The 20,280-nt window shown below is 37.3% G+C and overlaps 1 protein-coding gene across 3 annotated transcripts in view; it reads left to right on the forward strand.

The window, feature by feature from the left end:
- Positions 1-890: 890 nt before the first annotated feature.
- Positions 891-20,280, forward strand: part of LOC128218892 (A disintegrin and metalloproteinase with thrombospondin motifs 18-like) — a 38,220-nt gene continuing 18,830 nt past the window's right edge. For all 3 annotated transcript variants that reach the window (XM_052926656.1, XM_052926654.1, XM_052926655.1), the window contains exons 1-12: positions 891-1,064; positions 3,301-3,355; positions 5,533-5,593; positions 6,099-6,357; positions 6,660-6,807; positions 10,183-10,352; positions 11,312-11,401; positions 13,247-13,365; positions 14,231-14,350; positions 16,453-16,578; positions 19,100-19,194; positions 19,696-19,775. In XM_052926656.1, coding sequence (XP_052782616.1) covers positions 987-1,064; positions 3,301-3,355; positions 5,533-5,593; positions 6,099-6,357; positions 6,660-6,807; positions 10,183-10,352; positions 11,312-11,401; positions 13,247-13,365; positions 14,231-14,350; positions 16,453-16,578; positions 19,100-19,194; positions 19,696-19,775 — 1,401 coding nt within the window. In that variant the 5' untranslated portion in view covers positions 891-986. The remainder of the gene's footprint in view (positions 1,065-3,300; positions 3,356-5,532; positions 5,594-6,098; positions 6,358-6,659; positions 6,808-10,182; positions 10,353-11,311; positions 11,402-13,246; positions 13,366-14,230; positions 14,351-16,452; positions 16,579-19,099; positions 19,195-19,695; positions 19,776-20,280) is intronic.

Raw genomic sequence — 20,280 nt, forward strand, 5'->3', positions numbered from 1 at the left:
CTATGGCTGAAAATGTAAATAAGTATAATCTCTGTTAAGAGACACAAGGCTATGGCCAAGAAGCAATACATGAACAACACGAAACGTACAGACGGTACAGAGAAAACACACGTGCATCAGAATAGCTTCATCAATAAATGATTGTATTACATACATTTATATGAAAACATCTCTTAAGTTGAAGTTCAATCAATTTTGTTGGGTTACGGTGTTTTGGAAATTAAAATTTTAACTATTTATCGACCTTCAATTAAGATACTAATAACATCATTGCAAAGACCTATCTCGCAACATCATCATATGGCCAAAATTAATCGATTGGGAAAACAAACAGCATACAGATGGATAGACGGACGAATATCAGCTGGGGTTGACATCGGATACAATAAATCAGTAGCTACACGAATGTCCAAATGCATGAAATCACGAAGACATACAGGACAACTTTTGTATGCGACCCCTCCCCGCCTTTTGACCACATTTTTCACGAATCGAATTGTGAAATTTGTGGAAAATGTGGTTTGTGATTATAGTAGTCCATCCACCCGCGACTTTACAGCGATTTATGATCCGCAAATTACCGTAAATGAAAAGATGATATTATAAGCGGACATTCAACTATTCAGTTCGAATTTACATATCTTGTAATAAGAAGCGGCTTTCTCACAAATCTACTTACAAATGCCTTAAGATATAAAGTGTTTTATATAGATACAAATCGCCATACCGCATTGAAGTATTGAATGCTAACATCTGACACCATAATGCAGGATGGAGATGTCTTTCATCTACCCGCTATCTACATCCAGTGTATCAAATAGCAAAATTGATTCTTTCTTTGAGGCGTGTCGTAAACCTTACACGTCCGTAATTGGATATCCTAGGTTGTAATGCCCCATGTGCAATATGGTGAACTTATAATAAAATAGTGAATAGATGACAAGTTTGTGCAATATTTGTTTAATTTATTAGTTGACATTTTGAAGATGGTTTATTTCGTTTCTTGTTCGCAATTCTTGACAATACTTTTCTTGCTGAAGGAAGCGTCTTTGGTGTTTTCGGAGGTTGGTGAAATTTTGGTGTTGGTGTTTATTTTGTCAATTCGTGACTATACTGTACTTGAAGCTTCGGAAGTTCAGTGTACGTTTTTTGTTGTTGTTTTTTTTATTATTATATGTATGTGATTTAATAAGCATTTACTCTATAACCGGGAGGGGGTGCTTTTTTCACAATGAAAGCAAAACTATAATTACTAATAGGGATCTATCTGAGCGTTATGTTCATTGCACGCACTAGGAAATAATGTTCAGTTTTCTAATTGGGTTAGACAATCATAGAACAAAACTAAAACTAACAAAAAATGTTATAATACACTTTTCTCGACCATGACACTTATAGATGCCATTGAAGCCTGTAGAAAATGTGTTAACGTCTGTTAGAACTGATTTTTTGTCAACAGTCTTATACTACTGGTGTCCATGCATTTTCGCCTAAATTGGCACGTTCCAAGACAAAAAATAATTTAAAAAATTGTTTTAAATGTTATTATTTTTATGCCATTGTTAAAGTTTACTGTCTTAATTTAGATGTGAAACAAAATTTCATTGTTGAATTTTCTTTTGATATATCGTATAATTTAAAACAAGCTATTGAAACCATCAGCCTAGGTTGTATTATCATGTAATTCGATATAATATTACTAATTCAAGGTGTTACCTGTGCTATTTGCGCCATTCGATCTTGTAAACGCCCGTCTATTGAAAACACGTGGGAAAATAATAGATATTAACGAATACATTCATGAATGGATGTAGAGATTTTCTCGCGATGGATAATTGCATGTTAGGTACAACCTTAAATTCTGGGCTGGTATTCAATATTGATCTTAATTGGATCTAAGATCGATGTAGCTAATCGGATGGATAATTGCATGTTAGGTACAACCTTAAATTCTGGGCTGGTATTCAATATTGATCTTAATTGGATCTAAGATCGATGTAGCTAATCGGATGGATAATTGCATGTTAGGTACAACCTTAAATTCTGGGCTGGTATTCAATATTGATCTTAATTGGATCTAAGATCGATGTAGCTAATCGGATGGATAATTGCATGTTAGGTACAATCTTAAATTCTGGGCTGGTATTCAATATTGATCTTAATTGGATCTAAGATCGATGTAGCTAATCGGATGGATAATTGCATGTTAGGTACAACCTTAAATTCTGGGCTGGTATTCAATATTGATCTTAATTGGATCTAAGATCGATGTAGCTAATCGGATGGATAATTGCATGTTAGGTACAACCTTAAATTCTGGGCTGGTATTCAATATTGATCTTAATTGGATCTAAGATCGATGTAGCTAATCGGATGGATAATTGCATGTTAGGTACAATCTTAAGCTCTGGGCTGGTAGTCAATATTGGTCTTTTTTAATCTTTATAATTATAAACTGAGTTGTATTTCTTATTAGTTTTTGTTCTTCCAAATGTTTACATTTGATTACAACAAAATTGTACCTTCTGAGACTTTAAGCACTGTTCTAGCCAATCAAAAGCACACTACCAGCAACAATGCGTTCATAGTAACAGTATCAAAATGTAGAGTTCACGCCAAATTTGAGGTAGGACAGGGTGCCACACAAAAGGGACAGGGTGCTTCAAAAAGGGACAGGGTGCTACGTAAAAGGGACAGGGTGCTATAGGGGAAAGGGCACATTATGGCAGGCTGTGGAGAATTTGGAAATGTTAGGAATTGTGTTTCAGGTAATCCATCCAGCATAAATACAAACCATTGTTTCTTGTAATGGTTCATTTTAACGTTATAAAATATTTTTCTTAAAGGTTTTTTATGTTATGTATGAATTATTTTTAATAAAATTGCTTTATATCAAAGTAAATTTTCTTTTATTACCTCCCTTTAATATATCGTGAACTAAAAAAGGTTATATATACAAAAATAGTATTATGGTTAATCAAATATAAATTAAACGTAGACAAATGAATAATCTCGATGTATATATCTAAAATGCATTAACACATCGTTGCATCCTAATGGTGGATGTTTTACCTTAACAGAAGTTATGTTAGGTTTTAACTGCATATTTTAATCAAAATTAATGTTTAATTATTTAAGCACTTAATTCTATGAAGGCAGGAGGGTGCCAATGTTAATAACCATGAGGGCAGAACGGCGCTACCAAATAAAGCACATGGTGCTGCACCTTTTCATAACTCTAGCTAAAATCCTACGGAATGAATCGCCCACCAATAACCTCCAAATAATGTACACTTTCAGGTCACCGACAATGAAATCGTTGAAAAGATAGTTGATGCAAAACATCTACGAGTAGGTAAGACCACACCCACTGTTTATATTGCAAGCTGCTGGTTCGTTGTCACCTTGGTTCGAAATTTAGTAAAACGCACGTACGCTATTCGTATCATTTACGTAAGTTAAAAATATACGTGGAAACTTACGAAATACTTATGCACCAGTCAATTGTAACCACGGCCCCCAAGGTCCGGGGGTATACCGGGAATAGCCGAGGAAATGGGCCTTGTTTTACCTTCCCGGTGGACCCGTAGTGCCGGGTGAATGCGGTGGTTTTGTATTCACGCCAAATGTAACGGGTAATGTGCCTAACTTACGGTCCCTGGGGTGCGGGGGCAATTGGCGGGGATTATACCATCAGTTCGTCCCCGCAGGGCGGGGATTTGACCCGGGCTTGGCTGGACCGAAAGTCAAAGTCCCCGCTATTCCCCGGACCTGGAGGGGCCGTGGTTACAATTGACTGGTGCATTACGAACTGTTAGTAAAACAGGGCCTAGAACTTTGTTTAAGTGAACAACGGGTTTTAAGGGCACCATTGTTAACTTTTAAATGTGAACTATTTTACGATGTGCTCATATGTGTGTACAAACTAGTACAATTGAAACAGTTGTCTCAAATTTGTAAGAAATACTGAAGATCACAAGAATATCCATTAAACTTGCAGAGCAGTATATATTTTAAAGTTAACAACGATTACGTTAACAACGTTGTTAACTTAAACAGAGTTCATTGCCACGGCCTATGTATGTTTATAAGGAGGTCATGTTCAAGCGTGACGCATGCCAAAGCCAGTATTAAGTGCTAATTTCAAATTATTTAAATTAATCCACTGCATATTTAAGCAAGCACGATGCGCCTTTGATTTGTATCGTATTTTCATAATTAAATGTCATTCATAATCACGAAATAAACACTATCACAAAGAGGAGCATTTGCAATTTTGCAATTACCCACTAATTTGAAATGATATAGAGCGAAGGTGTGCGTAAACAAGATTCCACTCAATTTTAAAATTAACATAATTATCTTACCATCAATGCACAGATACATGCCAATACAAACCCTACTATGTGATGCATGTCAATAGCGCCTTTAATTCATTTACTTTCATTTTCATATTACACCAAATACAACATACATCAAAACAGCGTAAAAATATAACAAAAACGAGGCATTTGATAAAATTTACGTACGTTTTCTACTCGACTGTGTTTACCACAGTAACTATATGCTTAATCGCATAACCAGTTAAGGAGTCTAATGTGCACATGCCATTGGTCGCTATGTTTAATGTGCGCATGCCATTGGTCGCTATGTTTAATGTGCGCATGCCATTGGTCGCTATGTTTAATGTGCGCATGCCATTGGTCGCTATGTTTAATGTGCGCATGCCATTGGTCGCTATGTTTAATGTGCGCATACCACTGGTCGCTATGTTTAATGTGCGCATGCCACTGGTCGCTATGTTTAATGTGCGCATGCCACTGGTCGCTATGTTTAATGTGCGCATGCCACTGGTCGCTATGTTTAATGTGCGCATGCCATTGGTCGCTATGTTTAATGTGCGCATGCAATTGGTCGCTATGTTTAATGTGCACATGCCATTGGTCGCTATGTTTAATGTGCGCATGCCATTGGTCGCTATGTTTAATGTGCGCATGCCATTGGTCGCTATGTTTAATGTGCGCATGCCATTGGTCGCTATGTTTAATGTGCACATGCCATTGGTCGCTATGTTTAATGTGCGCATGCCATTGGTCGCTATGTTTAAGGTTGATGCAAACAACCCGGTAAATGTTAGTATCACTTTAATGATTACTCATTTGTGCAAGAATGACCTAAAATTCATTAAATATAATATTATTACAGTTAGTACTATTTTTTTCTCTTTATTCCAATTGAAATCGGACGTGGAGTGAGCTAGTTTGCAATCTTTCAAAATCAAGGGCACTAATGTTTCTAGTATTATTTTCGGTTTATTTCTGTCATATTCTTTCTGAAAACAAAAAAACACTTTTTGAAATGATACCAAAATTAATCTCGGTCACAAGGCATCCACTATTCGCAGACCTGTATTTCGGATACCTTAATGGTGAAATTAGGCTTGCTCCTATAGTTTTCATTGTTTAGCTTTACTTTCACCTTATCATGAAGTAAAATCTGGTTAATCCATTACATTTTTTGTGTACATTTTAGATGGCTTTTCTTCGTTCGAGCTGGCAGATATACACGAAATTTTCAAAGGGACAAAGGAAAGGTTTGTGAAATGTTCAATAAAAAGTCCTGGAAAACATTTAAAAAAAACTTATAAGACAAACAAACGTGTGCAATACTTGGATAGTAACACTTGAATGTCTATGTAACCGCTGATTTGTATACAAAATTTTGTAAGTCCAAGATGCATTGTACAGGGAAATAGGAAAAATCAAAACATACTTTTGCGTCCATGTCCGCTAACTTAAATTGCAATCGAACTTAAAGGGACACTAACTGTAGCAAGATGGACTCGGATTTGAACAATGTTTTTCTTGCTTTTGTTTTACCTTTTTTAAGGTATGGTTGTGAAATGTGGGGATTTATATAATATATACAGATAGGGAAGATACATTCATAACTTTGCAAAGCTGTATTTGCTGTTAGACAGTTGTCTCATACAGACAAACAGGAAAGGTATTTATAATGAGTAAAATTTGCCTTAAATATAACGTAGATCAAAAAGAACTCATCGCGCAATGTAGTTGAACATCATCATTATGTTTTAGAATATCAAAAGATTACCTACACCGTCGAAGAAGAGAATCACTCTCACCAAACTCAACCCTAGATCTCGAGTTTACCGCCTTTAACAAGACATTCCGCATCCATGTCCAGTATAACCCCGCCCTGATATCTCCTCACCTTTTGGTCAGCACTCGGCGGGGCGGGTCTAGGGAGACATGGCAGGGGGAGGTGCCGGATTGTTTTCTGGAGGGATTCACTGACAACAAGGGCGTGGTCTCACTCGCCTACTGCAATGGCTTAGTACGTTGTATATAAGTGATACCCCGATAAATAGTAACAAGTGTCGGGCTTAATATTAAGTCTTGTACATATATCAATAAAAAACAATATTGAATGTCTGTGACAAATCTTTCGTGACGTTAATTCCATGAACACACCGGAAAGAGGTTAAAAAAATAGTGGATAATAATTATACTAGAACATTGCAAGGAAAGTATTGTACTTCTTCATAAGACAATGCACTATATTCGTCTTTATCGTTAAAGGGCCCATTGTGACAAAATAAGCAAAAAGCCTTGTTACCTTCAGATTTCTCTTTTCAGACAGGATCAGTGACAGAAGGAACCGAAATGTACAGAATCGACCCTGTTGGTCCCCTTTTCAACAATCATGAGAGCGTCCTCATTTCCAAAGCGGATCTTACCCAGATGAGGGGCGATGGCGCGATAGATGATACATACATTGCTAACGGTAGTTGTTCATGTTCAATTAATTTGGTTCAATAATCTGCTCTGTATAATATGTTTTGTAAACTTGCTGTTATAAGCCTCTTTATGATCCAGTAGTTGCCGCTCCCCGTGTACCTTGCGCATTTTCGATGAAAATCTACTCGATGTTCGGCGACCTATAAGTGCATTAGTGTTGATGTTTTGTATCTTTAATCACGATACATCTTTTGAAGTAATTATGTTATTCGATATTAACTCTTTATTAACTTATAAGTCTATACATTGGTAAAATGTGGACTTATTTTAATGCGTTGCACCGATTCGACGTCATATGGCGTTTCAAAGGCATTTAAATATTAATGAAGTACAAATTACAATCATCTCTACCCAAGGATTTCCAATATTGTCACACGCCTGTTATAATGAACAAAAACTAAACAAATTCACGGAGGTTCGCTTTAGTCAGAACTTAATGAATTATTCCGAACCAGCAGGCCCATTCAGTATTGATAACACGGCAACAAATGATGGACTTGGTGACTCCTGTATTTCAAATTCCCTTTTCATTCAATCAATTCCAACCTTTCTACATTTGCCTATAAAACTGTTTTAGGCCGCCTGATTTTTGACCTACATCGGCGTTGCTCATTTTTTACTTTCATTGGCGTAGCTCATTTTTGACTTACATAGGCGTAGCTCATTTTTGACTTACATGGGCGTAGCTCATTTTTGTCTTCCATCGGCGTAGCTCATTTTTTACTTACATAGGCGTAGCTCATTGTTTACCCACATCGGCGTAGCTCATTTTTTACTTACATCGGCGTAGCTCATTTTTGTCTTGCATCGGCGTAGCTCATTTTTTACTTACATCGGCGTAGCTCATTTTTGACTTACATCGGCGTAGCTAATTTTTAACTTGTATCGGCGTAGCTAATTTTTGTCTTGCATCGGCGTAGCTCATTTTTTACTTACATCGGCGTAGCTCATTTTTTACTTACATCGGCGTAGCTCATTTTTGTCTTGCATCGGCGTAGCTAATTTTTAACTTGTATCGGCGTAGCTAATTTTTGTCTTGCATCGGCGTAGCTCATTTTTTACTTACATCGGCGTAGCTCATTTTTTACTTACATCGGCGTAGCTAATTTTTGTCTTGCATCGGCGTAGCTAATTTTTAACTTGTATCGGCGTAGCTTATTTTTGACTTACAACAGGGTAGCTAATTTTTTTTACTTACATCATTGTGGGCTTATCCCGGTACATTACTCTTTGCTATGCTTGGTTGTGTTCGTGGGCGATTAGGCTAAGACATCCTCTAAGCATGAATAAATAATGAGGCAGATTCATTAGTTTTGCAAAGAATCCTCTACGGAAATCTGACTCTCACATATGCTAAGACACTTATACTAAGGTTTTCATGTGTAAAAAGTATTCTAGCGAAAACTCTGATTAAACTCGGAACGTCTTATTATTAGAAGTTTTAAATAGCCACTTAGACCACTCGACTACGTATACAACTGCAGTAGAGGGTTATTTAAGAGTAGCATGCATTAGAAGAAGAGTTGTCTCCCGTGCCTAATGCATAAAAAAAATATTCATATAAACGAATTTTGTAACTATTTTTTCCTACGGTATGTATTAAGTGTATTAAACGGAGGAAAGTACTGTGGTTGCCGTCGATGGACTTACATAGGAGATCAATACGTTTTTGTTTATAAAGATCAATACGTTTTTGTTTATAAAGATATGAGTAAAACATTTAATTGGTTTATAATTTAAGAGTTATAATTTAAGGGGAAATGCATCAAATATTCTTGATCCTATTATTTGTTTTTCAAATTGTAACATAATACATAGATGTTATGTTTAAGTGATTGTACCAAAAATAAAATAATTGTTTCCAATTACATAGTTTATGTTAAAGTGATACTAGTATTTAAAATCAATTCATACACATGTATAACAAACATAATTTTTGAGTGATAAACCTTATTCTTCTTACTAAATAAAGCAGTTATGGAAAATATTAGTAAATGATAACAAGATTGATTAGAGAATACTAGTTTGTTTCAATGTAAGATCGTTATACATTTCACCGAATAAACACCGAAAGTTAGGCCACTCGTGAAATATTCACTTATGGTATTCCCGAGGTGAATACATTATGCGAAAACACGAATTAAATACATCATGTCCAATGTCAAATGTCGTGCCAGCATGACTTTCACTTTAGAATGCCCAATGTACAATGTCGTGCCGACACAACATTCATTTTTGAATGTCCAATGCCTAATGTTTTATCAGTACAGCATTCATTTTTGAATGTCTAATGTCATGCCAGCACGACTTTCATTTTAAAATGTCCAATGTCCAATGTCATGTCAGCACGTCTCTTTTTTTGAAAATTCAATGTCATGCCAGCACGACTTTCATTTTTCAATGCCCAATGTCCAATGTCATGTCAGCACGGCTCTCATTTTTGAAAGTTCAATAACATGCAAACACGACTTTCATTTTTCAATGCCCAATTCGCATGTTTAGCTAAGTTCACACAGCTCGTGAATAACATTACTTACTATGAACAGTGTGTGCGTACCACGTGATAGATTGCGTCATAAATGCTACGTCGGAAGGCAATATTTTTATTTGAAAAAAGACTTTAAACAATGATAACTTCACTATTTCTTCACCATTTAAAATGAAACATAGCGCAGTCTACGCTGCTTACGGAGCCCCACCTTCGGTTTTTTTTACCAGAATTTGATCGAGAGTTTAGTTTCTTAAGACACTTCGAAAAACCTTTTCACAATACGGCCGTCTGACGGAGCACTGTCAAAACATTATTTAGGAAACAGGTTTGTCGAAGTGTTTGATGAAACTAATGACCTCATCAAGTTTTGGTAATAAAACAAATGCGGGGTTATTTAAACGGCGTAGACTGCCCTTTTCTTCATTTAAAATGGTATTGTAAATGAAAAGTTATCTTTGATTTAAGTCTTCATTTTAAGCAAATTTTTGCCTTCCGACGTAGCATGTATGACGTCATTTATCACGTGGTATACACACACTGTATGAAGGGAAATTGCTAGACAATGATAAGTATACAGGCCCGTATTGAAACGGGGCGAACGGGATATGATTCCCAGCGAATGTTTTTCAAGCCGGATGCGCTTTTCCCTTTGTCTTGAAATTGAAACAAAAATAATAAAAAGACCGCTAAATAGAAGAAATAGCTAACATTCTTATCAGAAGCATACATCCCCTATCCCATACCCCTTAACACAAATTTGGACAATTTGGGACTTTTGGAAAATAACTTTTTTGGAAAAAAACATTTGCAGACCCGGGTTAGGTGCCTACGTGGAACTACGACTGTGTAATGGGAATTGTGTACTTACAGAGCTATCTGGGCGTGGCGGCGGGCGTCAGAGGCGGGCTATTCCAAGTACAAGCTTCACGGTGGAGCTTGGTGTCTACATGGACGCCCCTATGTATGCCGTTCTGGAGGAGCGCTATACAGCCCACACGGTGGAGGAGAAGATCTACATGGTCGCGCTCAAGTTTAATGGGGTCGGTGAAAAACGTCATATCTTTATATTCATTCTTGTAATAAAAAGAAGCCGTGAAAAAAACACTAACAGTTATAAAACGAAACACGTTTCTTTACCTACAAGAATATTTACTCGATAGCCGTTAAAAATTTCAAACGTCTAAAGTCAGCTCCTAACTTAACTCATGTTCATAATTTAGTCTATATGTTTAAAACTGGTCATATGAATACCTACTTGATACAGTTTTTAATTGCTTTACTTTAATTGATCTTATTGGTCTTATTTAAAACGCACATTTTTACGTCTACACTTCCTTATATTTGACAATAAACAATAAATCAATAAATGACTTAAGTTAGTAAATGACTTAAGATATTCTTGGATTAAACAATACGTCGGGAGTCAACGGTTAAGCTGGCTGCTAGTATTACTTAATGTAAAAACGTTAGAACTTTTGATAACACTGCGAGTCTACAAGAAATGTCTTAGTATACATATGTACATATATTGAGATGTGATTTATCTATTTGTATATCTTTATGACGAGAAACCGTAGTGGTTTAAGTCGAATTAACTCTTTTCTGTGAAAGGAGATGGCAACCTGAAAAAATTTACAATCAAAATGATGGTTTAATTAGAATTGTTATATCAGAAGATGGCTAAGACTATGTAAGCCTATGAATCATAATATATAATTAATATGATTTTATCGTCATAAGTCAAGATATTGACAGTGTTTTTGCATGTTATTTTGTGCTTTAAACATTCAATTTGCAAAAGCATCCTTTACCTGGTAAACAAGTGTATTTTTTAAATTTAAATTGTCACTATAAAGAAGAAAATGACCGATTACCACGCCCACCGCATTTATACACATAATTTCCGTTCTTGATCGATAACAATAGAAGTTTACTTCAAATAAAGTATATCCAGGTAAACCTGTCCTCTGTCACCATTTTCTACAGTTTTCTATCCTAGGTGCAGGCGATGTACAATCTCATGCCAGCTGATCTCGGCTACACTGTTACACTGCAGATCAAGGCTATAGAGTTCTGGCAGACTGACCCGGTATGTAAGTCGTCTGCTGTACTGTTACGCTGCAGAACAAGGCTATAGAGTTCTGGCAGACTGACCCGGTATGTAAGTCGTCTGCTATACTGTTACACTGCAGAACAAGGCTATAGAGTTCTGGCAGACTGACCCGGTATGTAAGCCGTCTGCTAAACTGTTACACTGCAGAACAAGGCTATAGAGATCCGGTATGTAAGCCGTCTGCTATACTGTCACACTGCAGATCAAGGCTATAGAGATCTGGCAGACTGACCCGGTATGTAAGCCGTCTGCTATACAGTTACACTGCAGATCAAGGCTATAGAGGTCAGACAGACTGACCCGGTATGTAAGCCGTCTGCTATTCTGTAACACTGCAGATCAAGGCTATAGAGTTCTGGCAGACTGACCCGGTATGTAAGCCGTCTGCTATACTGTTACACTTCAGATCAAGGCTATTGAGTTCTGACATACTGACCCGGTATGTAAGCCGTCTGCTATACTGTTACACTGCAGATCAAGGCTAAAGAGGTCAGACAGACTGACCCGGTATGTAAGCCGTCTGCTATTCTGTTACGCTGCAGATTAAGGCTATAGAGTTCTGGCAGACCGACCCGGTATGTAAGCCATTTGCTATACTGTTACACTGCAGATCAATGCTATATAGATCTGGCAGACCGACCCGGTATGTAAGCCGTCTGTTATTCTGTTACACTGCAGATCAAGGTTATAGAGATCTGGCAGACCGACCCGGTATGTAAGCCGTCTGCTTTAATGTTACTGTGCAGATCAAGGCTGAAGAGATCTGGCAGACCGACCCGGTATGTAAGCCGTCTGCTATTCTGTTACACTGCAAATCAAGGTTATAGAGTTCTGGCAGACCGACCCGGTATGTAGGCCGTCTGCTTTAATGTTACACTGCAGATCAAGGCTATAGAGTTCTGGCAGACCGACCCGGTATGTAGGCCGTCTGCTTTAATGTTACACTGCAGATCAAGGTTATAGAGTTCTGGCAGACCGACCCGGTATGTAAGCCGTCTGCTTTAATGTTACACTGCAGATCAAGGCTATAGAGATCTGGCAGACCGACCCGGTATGTAAGCCGTCTGCTATTCTGTTACACTGCAGATCAAGGCTATAGAATTCTGGCAGACCGACTCGGTATGTAAGTCGTCTGCTATAATGTTACACTGCAATTCAAGGCTACATAATTCTGGCAGACTGACTCGGTTTGTAAGTCGTCTGCTATTCTGTTACACTGCAGATCTAGGCTATCGAGATCTGGCAGACCGACCCGGTATGTAAGCCGTCTGCTATTCTGTCACACTGCAAATCAAGGCTATAGAGTTCTGGCAGACTGACCCGGTATGTAAGCCGCCTGCTATACTGTCACACTGCAGATCAAGGCTATAGAGTTCTGGCAGACTGACCCGGTACAGGCAAGACAAGACAAGAATCTCATTCCATTTCAATTATCTGTATATGTGCATAAAATTTGAAATATGTATTAAAGGCATTAGTGGGATCAACTTCACCAAATGTCAAAAGTTAAGTTGTTTTGTCGTGTGGCTTTTGAAAACGGCGTAATTTACTGTTCACTTAGATACGCTAGATTTGGGTACATACATATATTCATTTCTCTTTGTATGTAACGGATTATAATTTTCACATAGTTTTTCGGAACTCACTATTAATTTCCATGTCTACATATCTACAAAAACACATTTATACTGCCAAACTTTCGGCTTGTCTTGTTGAAATAAGCAATGCCCGTTTTACGAAATACGCACTAGACAATACATTGTTGATAAGAACATTTTTGCAGACGACACCCATTCTCTTCAATTCGCCTTCATTCTGCAGGTTTGGTACACGTATAATCCGGACGATATGAGCGCGTCCCTGAACTCGTTTTGTAACAGTCCCGGAATTAGGGACCAGTCCGGTACCCTTCCAGTGGATACCCACTTCTTATATACCGGGTAGGTTAATAATGATATAAAGAAAACTACAGGGACAAGCCCATTTGCCAAAAATGTAAATATTCGGAAAACCTTGGCCATTTCCCGTCGAAAACAACCTCGGATGTGTATTGACGGGGTAAGTGTCTTAAATCATTACAATAAACTACGCTGCAAGTCGATTGCGTTAAGCAATTTTAATTTAGCAGTTAATTTATCTCTTGAGAATCTTAATCATTAATGCTTCGATTCACTTCACTAAAAATAGATTTAAACACAATGATATAAACAACACAGTAAAACACTACATTTAATTAAAACTTTTATTTAAATTTGACGAACAACTGCATATGTATCGACATACACCCGAGGTTGTTTTGAATGCAAAATGGCTGAGGTGCTCCGAATGAAGTATAACGATTACCATGTTTAGACGCAAGTGTGCGACGTGCGTTTCCGGAACTTAAGCAAACGTTCCTCCCAAGATGTTTGCTTTTAGCTCAGTTACATTGACACGATTAGTTGGCTTCTTTTTGAGCATTTTGAACGTTGACACTGGGGACGTATTTTCCAAAGGGCGCATACTGCGATGACACGGAGAAGTGTTCGGAATTTTCAGTATTAAATGATTGCTTGTCTATATAAGAGAGGTATGCTGTTCGCTTGTGCCTTTTTGTCACAGGGCATTTATGCTGCGAAGGCCCTCTACATTTACTGCTGGAGCTAGGTGCAAATAACACTATATATACGAGGTTTTGTTATGTTCCTATTCAGGGCAGAAGGAATGCTTAGCCTATCCGCTTTACGACATTAATTTGCATAGTGGGTGTGCGTCTTTTCACTGTATTCTGTTCAATAACTTGTTTTTCGTCATATTTTTAAACAGGGCGGATGCGATGAGGGGACTCTCCAACTTGCCCGGTCAGTGCACAGGCAACAACTGTGCTATGGACCGAACTAGCTTCATGTACAATTCGTATGTGACTGCGCACGAGCTGGGACACACGTATGCGTACTTAGTTAATAAAATGAAGAACACTTGTTACCATAATCCGCATAAAATTTATAAGTTTAAAACATCGTAAGCTTCGCCGTTACTCATAATAAGGTTGTTATTAGATAGTTTCCGGACACTTTTGTACATTCACCTATAGATACACATAACATGTAAACGTCGCAAAGTAAAATACACATGCAATGCTAAATTCACAAAAAAAACACTCACAAAATCCGTTTTTGTCTGGGTTTGTACATTTCCTTGCCTGAATGTGTACATTGCCTCTCCCATTTGTACATTTATTTACTTGTGTGTGTATATTTCCTTGCATGAGTGTGTATATTTCCTTGCCTGAATGTGTATATTACCTTGCCTGAATGTGTATATTACCTTGCCTGTGTGTGTACATTTCCTTGCCTAAGTGTGTATATTACCTTGCCTGAGTGTGTATATACATTGCCTGAGTGTGTATATTATCTTGCCTGAGTGTGTATATTTCCTTGCTTGAGTGTGTATATTACCTTGCCTGAGTGTGTATATACATTGCCTAATTGTGTATATTACCTTGCCTGAGTGTGTATATTTCCTTGCTTGAGTGTGTATATTACCTTGCCTGAGTGTGTATATTACCTTGCCTGAGTGTGTATATTTCCTTGCTTGAGTGTGTATATTACCTTGCCTGAGTGTGTATATTACCTTGCCTGAGTGTGTATATTTCCTTGCCTGAGTGTGTATATTTCCTTGCCTGAGTGTGTATATTACCTTGCCTGAGTGTGTATATACATTGCCTGAGTGTGTACATTTCCTTGCCTGAGTGTGTATATACATTGCCTGAGTGTGTATATACATTGCCTGAGTGTGTATATTACCTTGCCTGAGTGTGTATATTACCTTGCCTGAGTGTGTATATTTCCTTGCCTGAGTGTGTATATTTCCTTGCCTAAGTGTGTATATTTCCTTGCCTGAGTGTGTATATACATTGCCTGAGTGTGTACATTTCCTTGCCTGAGTGTGTATATTACCTTGCCTGAGTGTGTATATTTCCTTGCCTGAGTGTGTATATTTCCTTGCCTAAGTGTGTATATTTCCTTGCCTGAGTGTGTATATACATTGCCTGAGTGTGTACATTTCCTTGCCTGAGTGTGTATATTACCTTGCCTGAAAGTGTATATTACCTTGCCTGAGTGTGTATATTTGCTTGCCTGAGTGTGTATATTTCCTTGCCTGAGTGTGTATATTACCTTGCCTGAGTGTGTATATTACCTTGCCTGAATGTGTATATTACCTCGCCTGAGTGTATATATAACCTTGCCTGAGTGTGTATGTTTCCTTGCCTGAGTGTGTATATTTCCTTGCCTGAGAATGTATATTTTCTTGTCCGAGTGTGTATATTTCCTTGCCTGAGTGTTTATTTCCTCGCCTGAGTGTGTTTATTACCTTGCCTGAGTGTGTAGTTTTCCTTGTCTGAGTGTATATATTTCCTTGCTTGAGTGTGTATATTTCCTTGCCTGAGTGTGTATATTTCCTTGCTTGAGTGTGTATATTACCTTGCTTGAGTGTGTATATTTCCTTGCCTGAGTGTATATATTTCCTTGCTTGAGTGTGTATATTTTCTTGTCTGAGTGTGTTTTTTTCCTTGCCTGATTGTGTATATTTCCTTGCCTGTATGTGTTTATTACCTTGCCTGAGTGTGTATATGTCTTTTCTGCATGTGTTCATTTCCTTTCCCGTGTTTGTACATTTCCGTTAACCATTTCAAAACCATGCGTTGAGATGTTTAAGTTTTACCTCGGCGGCATAGATCATGAATTTTCCATGTGTCCTCGATATCAGATAGACATTTTTTTTTAATTGGACACTTAAATGGGTGACGTTTTACTTAAAACGATAGTTTTTCGCAATACATCTTATAATTTATTGATGGCGATTGACGTTCGAACGTTTAGTAGTGGTATGTATTAAATTGTATACCTTTGGGCGTTTTTCGTGGAACATTTTTTGCATATCATCATTCGCATACATTTTATGCAAGTGAAACAATTTCTTGTTCATATTCATTCTAGATTTCGTTACAGCTCATCTTTGTTCAATTGCTTGAATTTTTTTTGCAGTCTGAACATGGCTCACGACCAGGACCGAAACTGTTTTCGGCCAGACTCTGGAATTATGGAACAAGACGGTAACTATGACGATAAATGGGCATCGTGCAATAAGCCAGACATGGAAGCATTTCTTGCGTACGTATTTGTCGTAATTTATTCAATCTATTCTCATCAATTTCAGACTCCATTATTTATATACAATGTCACTGTGTATATACAGCGTGGTGAATTGCGTCGTAAAAGCTACGTCGGAAGACAATATTTGCTTTGAATGAAGACTTTAATGAAAATAACTTTACTTCTTTCTTCGCCATTTTAAATGAAACATAGTGCAGTTGTCGACGGTAGCAACAAGCCTGCAATAAATATTCAAGATATTTATTTATGAAAATAAGGCATGACTGTAGTCAACAACTGAATATGGCAAAATGCACAGATTATAGCACTTGACGTATTAAAAACAGTCATGCGTGAAAGGTTAATTTAACATAATTAGATTGATCACAGGACAGTAGGGGCGGAGATTTAGTTGAGAAATGATAAGAATTGTAAAATAGAGATCACAAGACAGTAGGGGCGGAGCTTTAGTTTTATTATATAGTTACTACAGCAACTTGGTATACAGAAGCAAGGCTCCTGACAAACAATCACATTTAAAGATTATCATTTATTTATATTATTCATTTTATTACAATTTCAAATACAAGTCCTGTGACACAGTCAAAGTCATTCACAGAGCCCCGCATTCGGTCTTGTGCAGAGTTAAAAAGTCTTTAAAAAAATGAAATGACAATAAACGAATAGTTTATACAATAATACAATAAAAACTGCTGGGACAAACACAGTGTTCTGATATTTAATGTTTAGCTTAAGTAATATAATACTCTCGCCTCTAGAGTTTAACTATATTGTTTTACTGTTAGGCACACAATGGTCTTGCTGCTGTCTTGGTGTACATATGTAGATGAATAAATGGAGTACAAAATTTAGTATTTATGTATTGTATAAACATGTAGGTACTACGGATGTCATTGTTATAAATTTAAGTTAACTGAAGTAAACACAACTTGACAACAAATTCTAAAAAGGGTTTCAAATAAATCATTTCCATTTCGGCCTTTATTAACGTCTAGTTCTCTGGATTATGCTAGAGCCTTTGTTAATTAATCTTACAAAGGCTCTAGCATAATACAGAGAACTAGACGATAATAAAGGTCGAAATGGAAAGTTTCAAAGCGGCAACGTTTTGAATTTAAACTTTTGTTAAATGCACCGCCATGCACACACATATCTTGTTGGCACACAATGACATTATAAAAAAGCAATGACGAACATATAATGTGCACATGTTAACAGTTTAAAACAACTTATATTTTTAGTATATGATATATTCTGAAAACAGTAAACTGACGCGTCTAACTGCAGCCATATTTGTCTACTGTCTTTGTAAAATGCGGCGCCGATTATTTTTATCGAATGTTCGGACCCAGATGTCATTTTTCAAAAGACTTTCGTTTCATATACTATATTATACTCGATAGTCACTGACAGGTTGTTTATTTGCTCAAATGCTTAAATAAAATTTATATTGTGACAAAACAACTTATTTGTACAGTTAAATCAATAAAAATGTGCCCCCCAAAAACATTACATGCCGGCCGCTGGGGGGGGGGGGGGGGCACGGGCCCTATGTGCTCCCCTGGTAGATCCGACACTGGGACCAAAACGTAATTTGATTTTCGCTATAACAAACAATAGTTTATACATTTTGAGCATTTGCCCGCGTTTTTTTATAAAAATATTATTTGCTCAACATATCGCTCAATAACCAAGTTTAGTGTACCGTTTGTCGCTTAGACTGTGCTATGTTTTGTAAAAAAATATATGAAAATAACAAACTTACAGCGCAAATACTATCTGAAACGAGATGACTTTAAACTGCTTCCTGCAATAACCAAACGTGGCGTCACAAACCACGTGGTATGTTTTCACTAAAACGACAGGAGTGCCGCCTTTGAGTGTGTATGTAAGCTTATTTATACTCGCACTCGGGCCTTGCCCATTCGGCGAGTGCTCCGTTACGAGTGTTATTATTATTAGGTATTTGGAGCATAGGGTACAGACGGAAAGTAACCCTGGTTAGAGCTACCCTGATTCTTTAAAGTGCACCAGTGTATAGCACTGTCACACGGGACCATCATTTAACGTCCCTCCCGAAAGACGATTAGTATTTTTTAGTGATGCGACGGGGAATCGAACCTGCGACCCCTGGATTCCTAGTCATGTGTGTTACCACTAGACCACGGATCCGCCTTTGAACACGTTTAACTAGTTTATGCGGCCTTAGAATACAACCTACATTTTCAGCTAATGAAACTGCAGATATGCAATCATTAGGTACTAGGCTTAATCATTAAGATTTTAAACTTTCGCGGGTGTTTAAAGGTCGGCCCTCATCCAATATATATGTCCTGCGTCAGATTTGCGTTGCTTATTTGTCAGCTAATGAGGTTGTATTCAAAGTCAAATAGATGACCTGAATAAAATCTTAATGATTAAGAAGGGCACGTTCGCTTAATCATTAAGATTTAAATTCGTGTCATCTAACTATTACATGACCTCATGTTAACTGACGTGTGAAATCGTTTTATTTCAGAACATCTGATGCATCATGTCTCTGGGAGGAAAACGTCACACCAGATCTAGTGGACGCCAATGTTGCAGCTATTCAGATTTCAGGAGCTTGGCCAGGTATTGTTTTTGTATACAGGGGCGTAGCTAGCCCTCTATCCATGTAAATTCATAATTGTGCTAGGGAGGTTCAGGGGCATGGTGCAATCTGGTGCATTCTGGGCGTTCTGGTGTGATTTGTTAAGCAAAATTGACAGTTTAATGATCATGTACTGTACAGTAGTCAAGTGAGCATACTGCAACTTTGGCTGAATTATTTTGTCAGAACCATGTGGATTCAGTCGCGTACTCGCGTATAGGCAGCAACGCGCCTGGTATATGCTTGGACTTATCTTTAAAATCCAAATTCCATATCGAGTGTTGAATTAGAGGGAATTGACACTTTGTGTAAACAATAAAACTTCACAACCAGTATGTTACATTCCGTATAGTTTGATTAACAAAATGATGTTTTAATAATAAAGTTATTCCCGCTTGTAAGTGCAAATGTTTGACTGTGTTGTGTGTTCTTTTCTGTGTTTTTTGTGTTTATGTTAAAACACTCTAGAGAATGTTTTATAGGCATGCTTTTGAGTTTGGACGAGTACTGTATGCAGTTGTATGGTCCAGGGTTCAAGTATCGAACTTGGCACTCGGACTGGGTAAGCCATTCAATCCATTTATTTTGAAAAGTCACATTTAGAACTCCTCAGCCATTGAACACAACCTCGGATGTATGTGGACGGTTTACAATGTCAGAAATCTTTACATTTAATTACGCTGCAAGTAGATCGCGTAGTAATATTAATTTGGCAATTAGATTTAATCTCTTTATTCTTGGAAATCTTAATTATGTATTCAATTATACATTTCATTGGCAATCATTTTAAACCTTGATTTAATATTTACTATGTTCTTCTACTGATATACCGGCATACATCCGAGGTTGTTTTCGTTGAAAAATTGTCGAGGTGTTCCGAATGGCAAAGACAATCTTATATAGGTTGGAGACCACATAGTAATTTCCTATACACTGTGTACTTGTGTACTTAAATGTTGGTAGAACGTAACCTCTAAATACTTGATAAGGTGACAACATCCGATGTTAAAAATGCGTTGAAAATGTAAACCAAAAATATAAATAAAAATACATAAAAAATAAACTCT

Source organism: Mya arenaria, chromosome 15, assembly GCF_026914265.1.
Source record: "Mya arenaria isolate MELC-2E11 chromosome 15, ASM2691426v1".
Taxonomy (NCBI): domain Eukaryota; kingdom Metazoa; phylum Mollusca; class Bivalvia; order Myida; family Myidae; genus Mya; species Mya arenaria.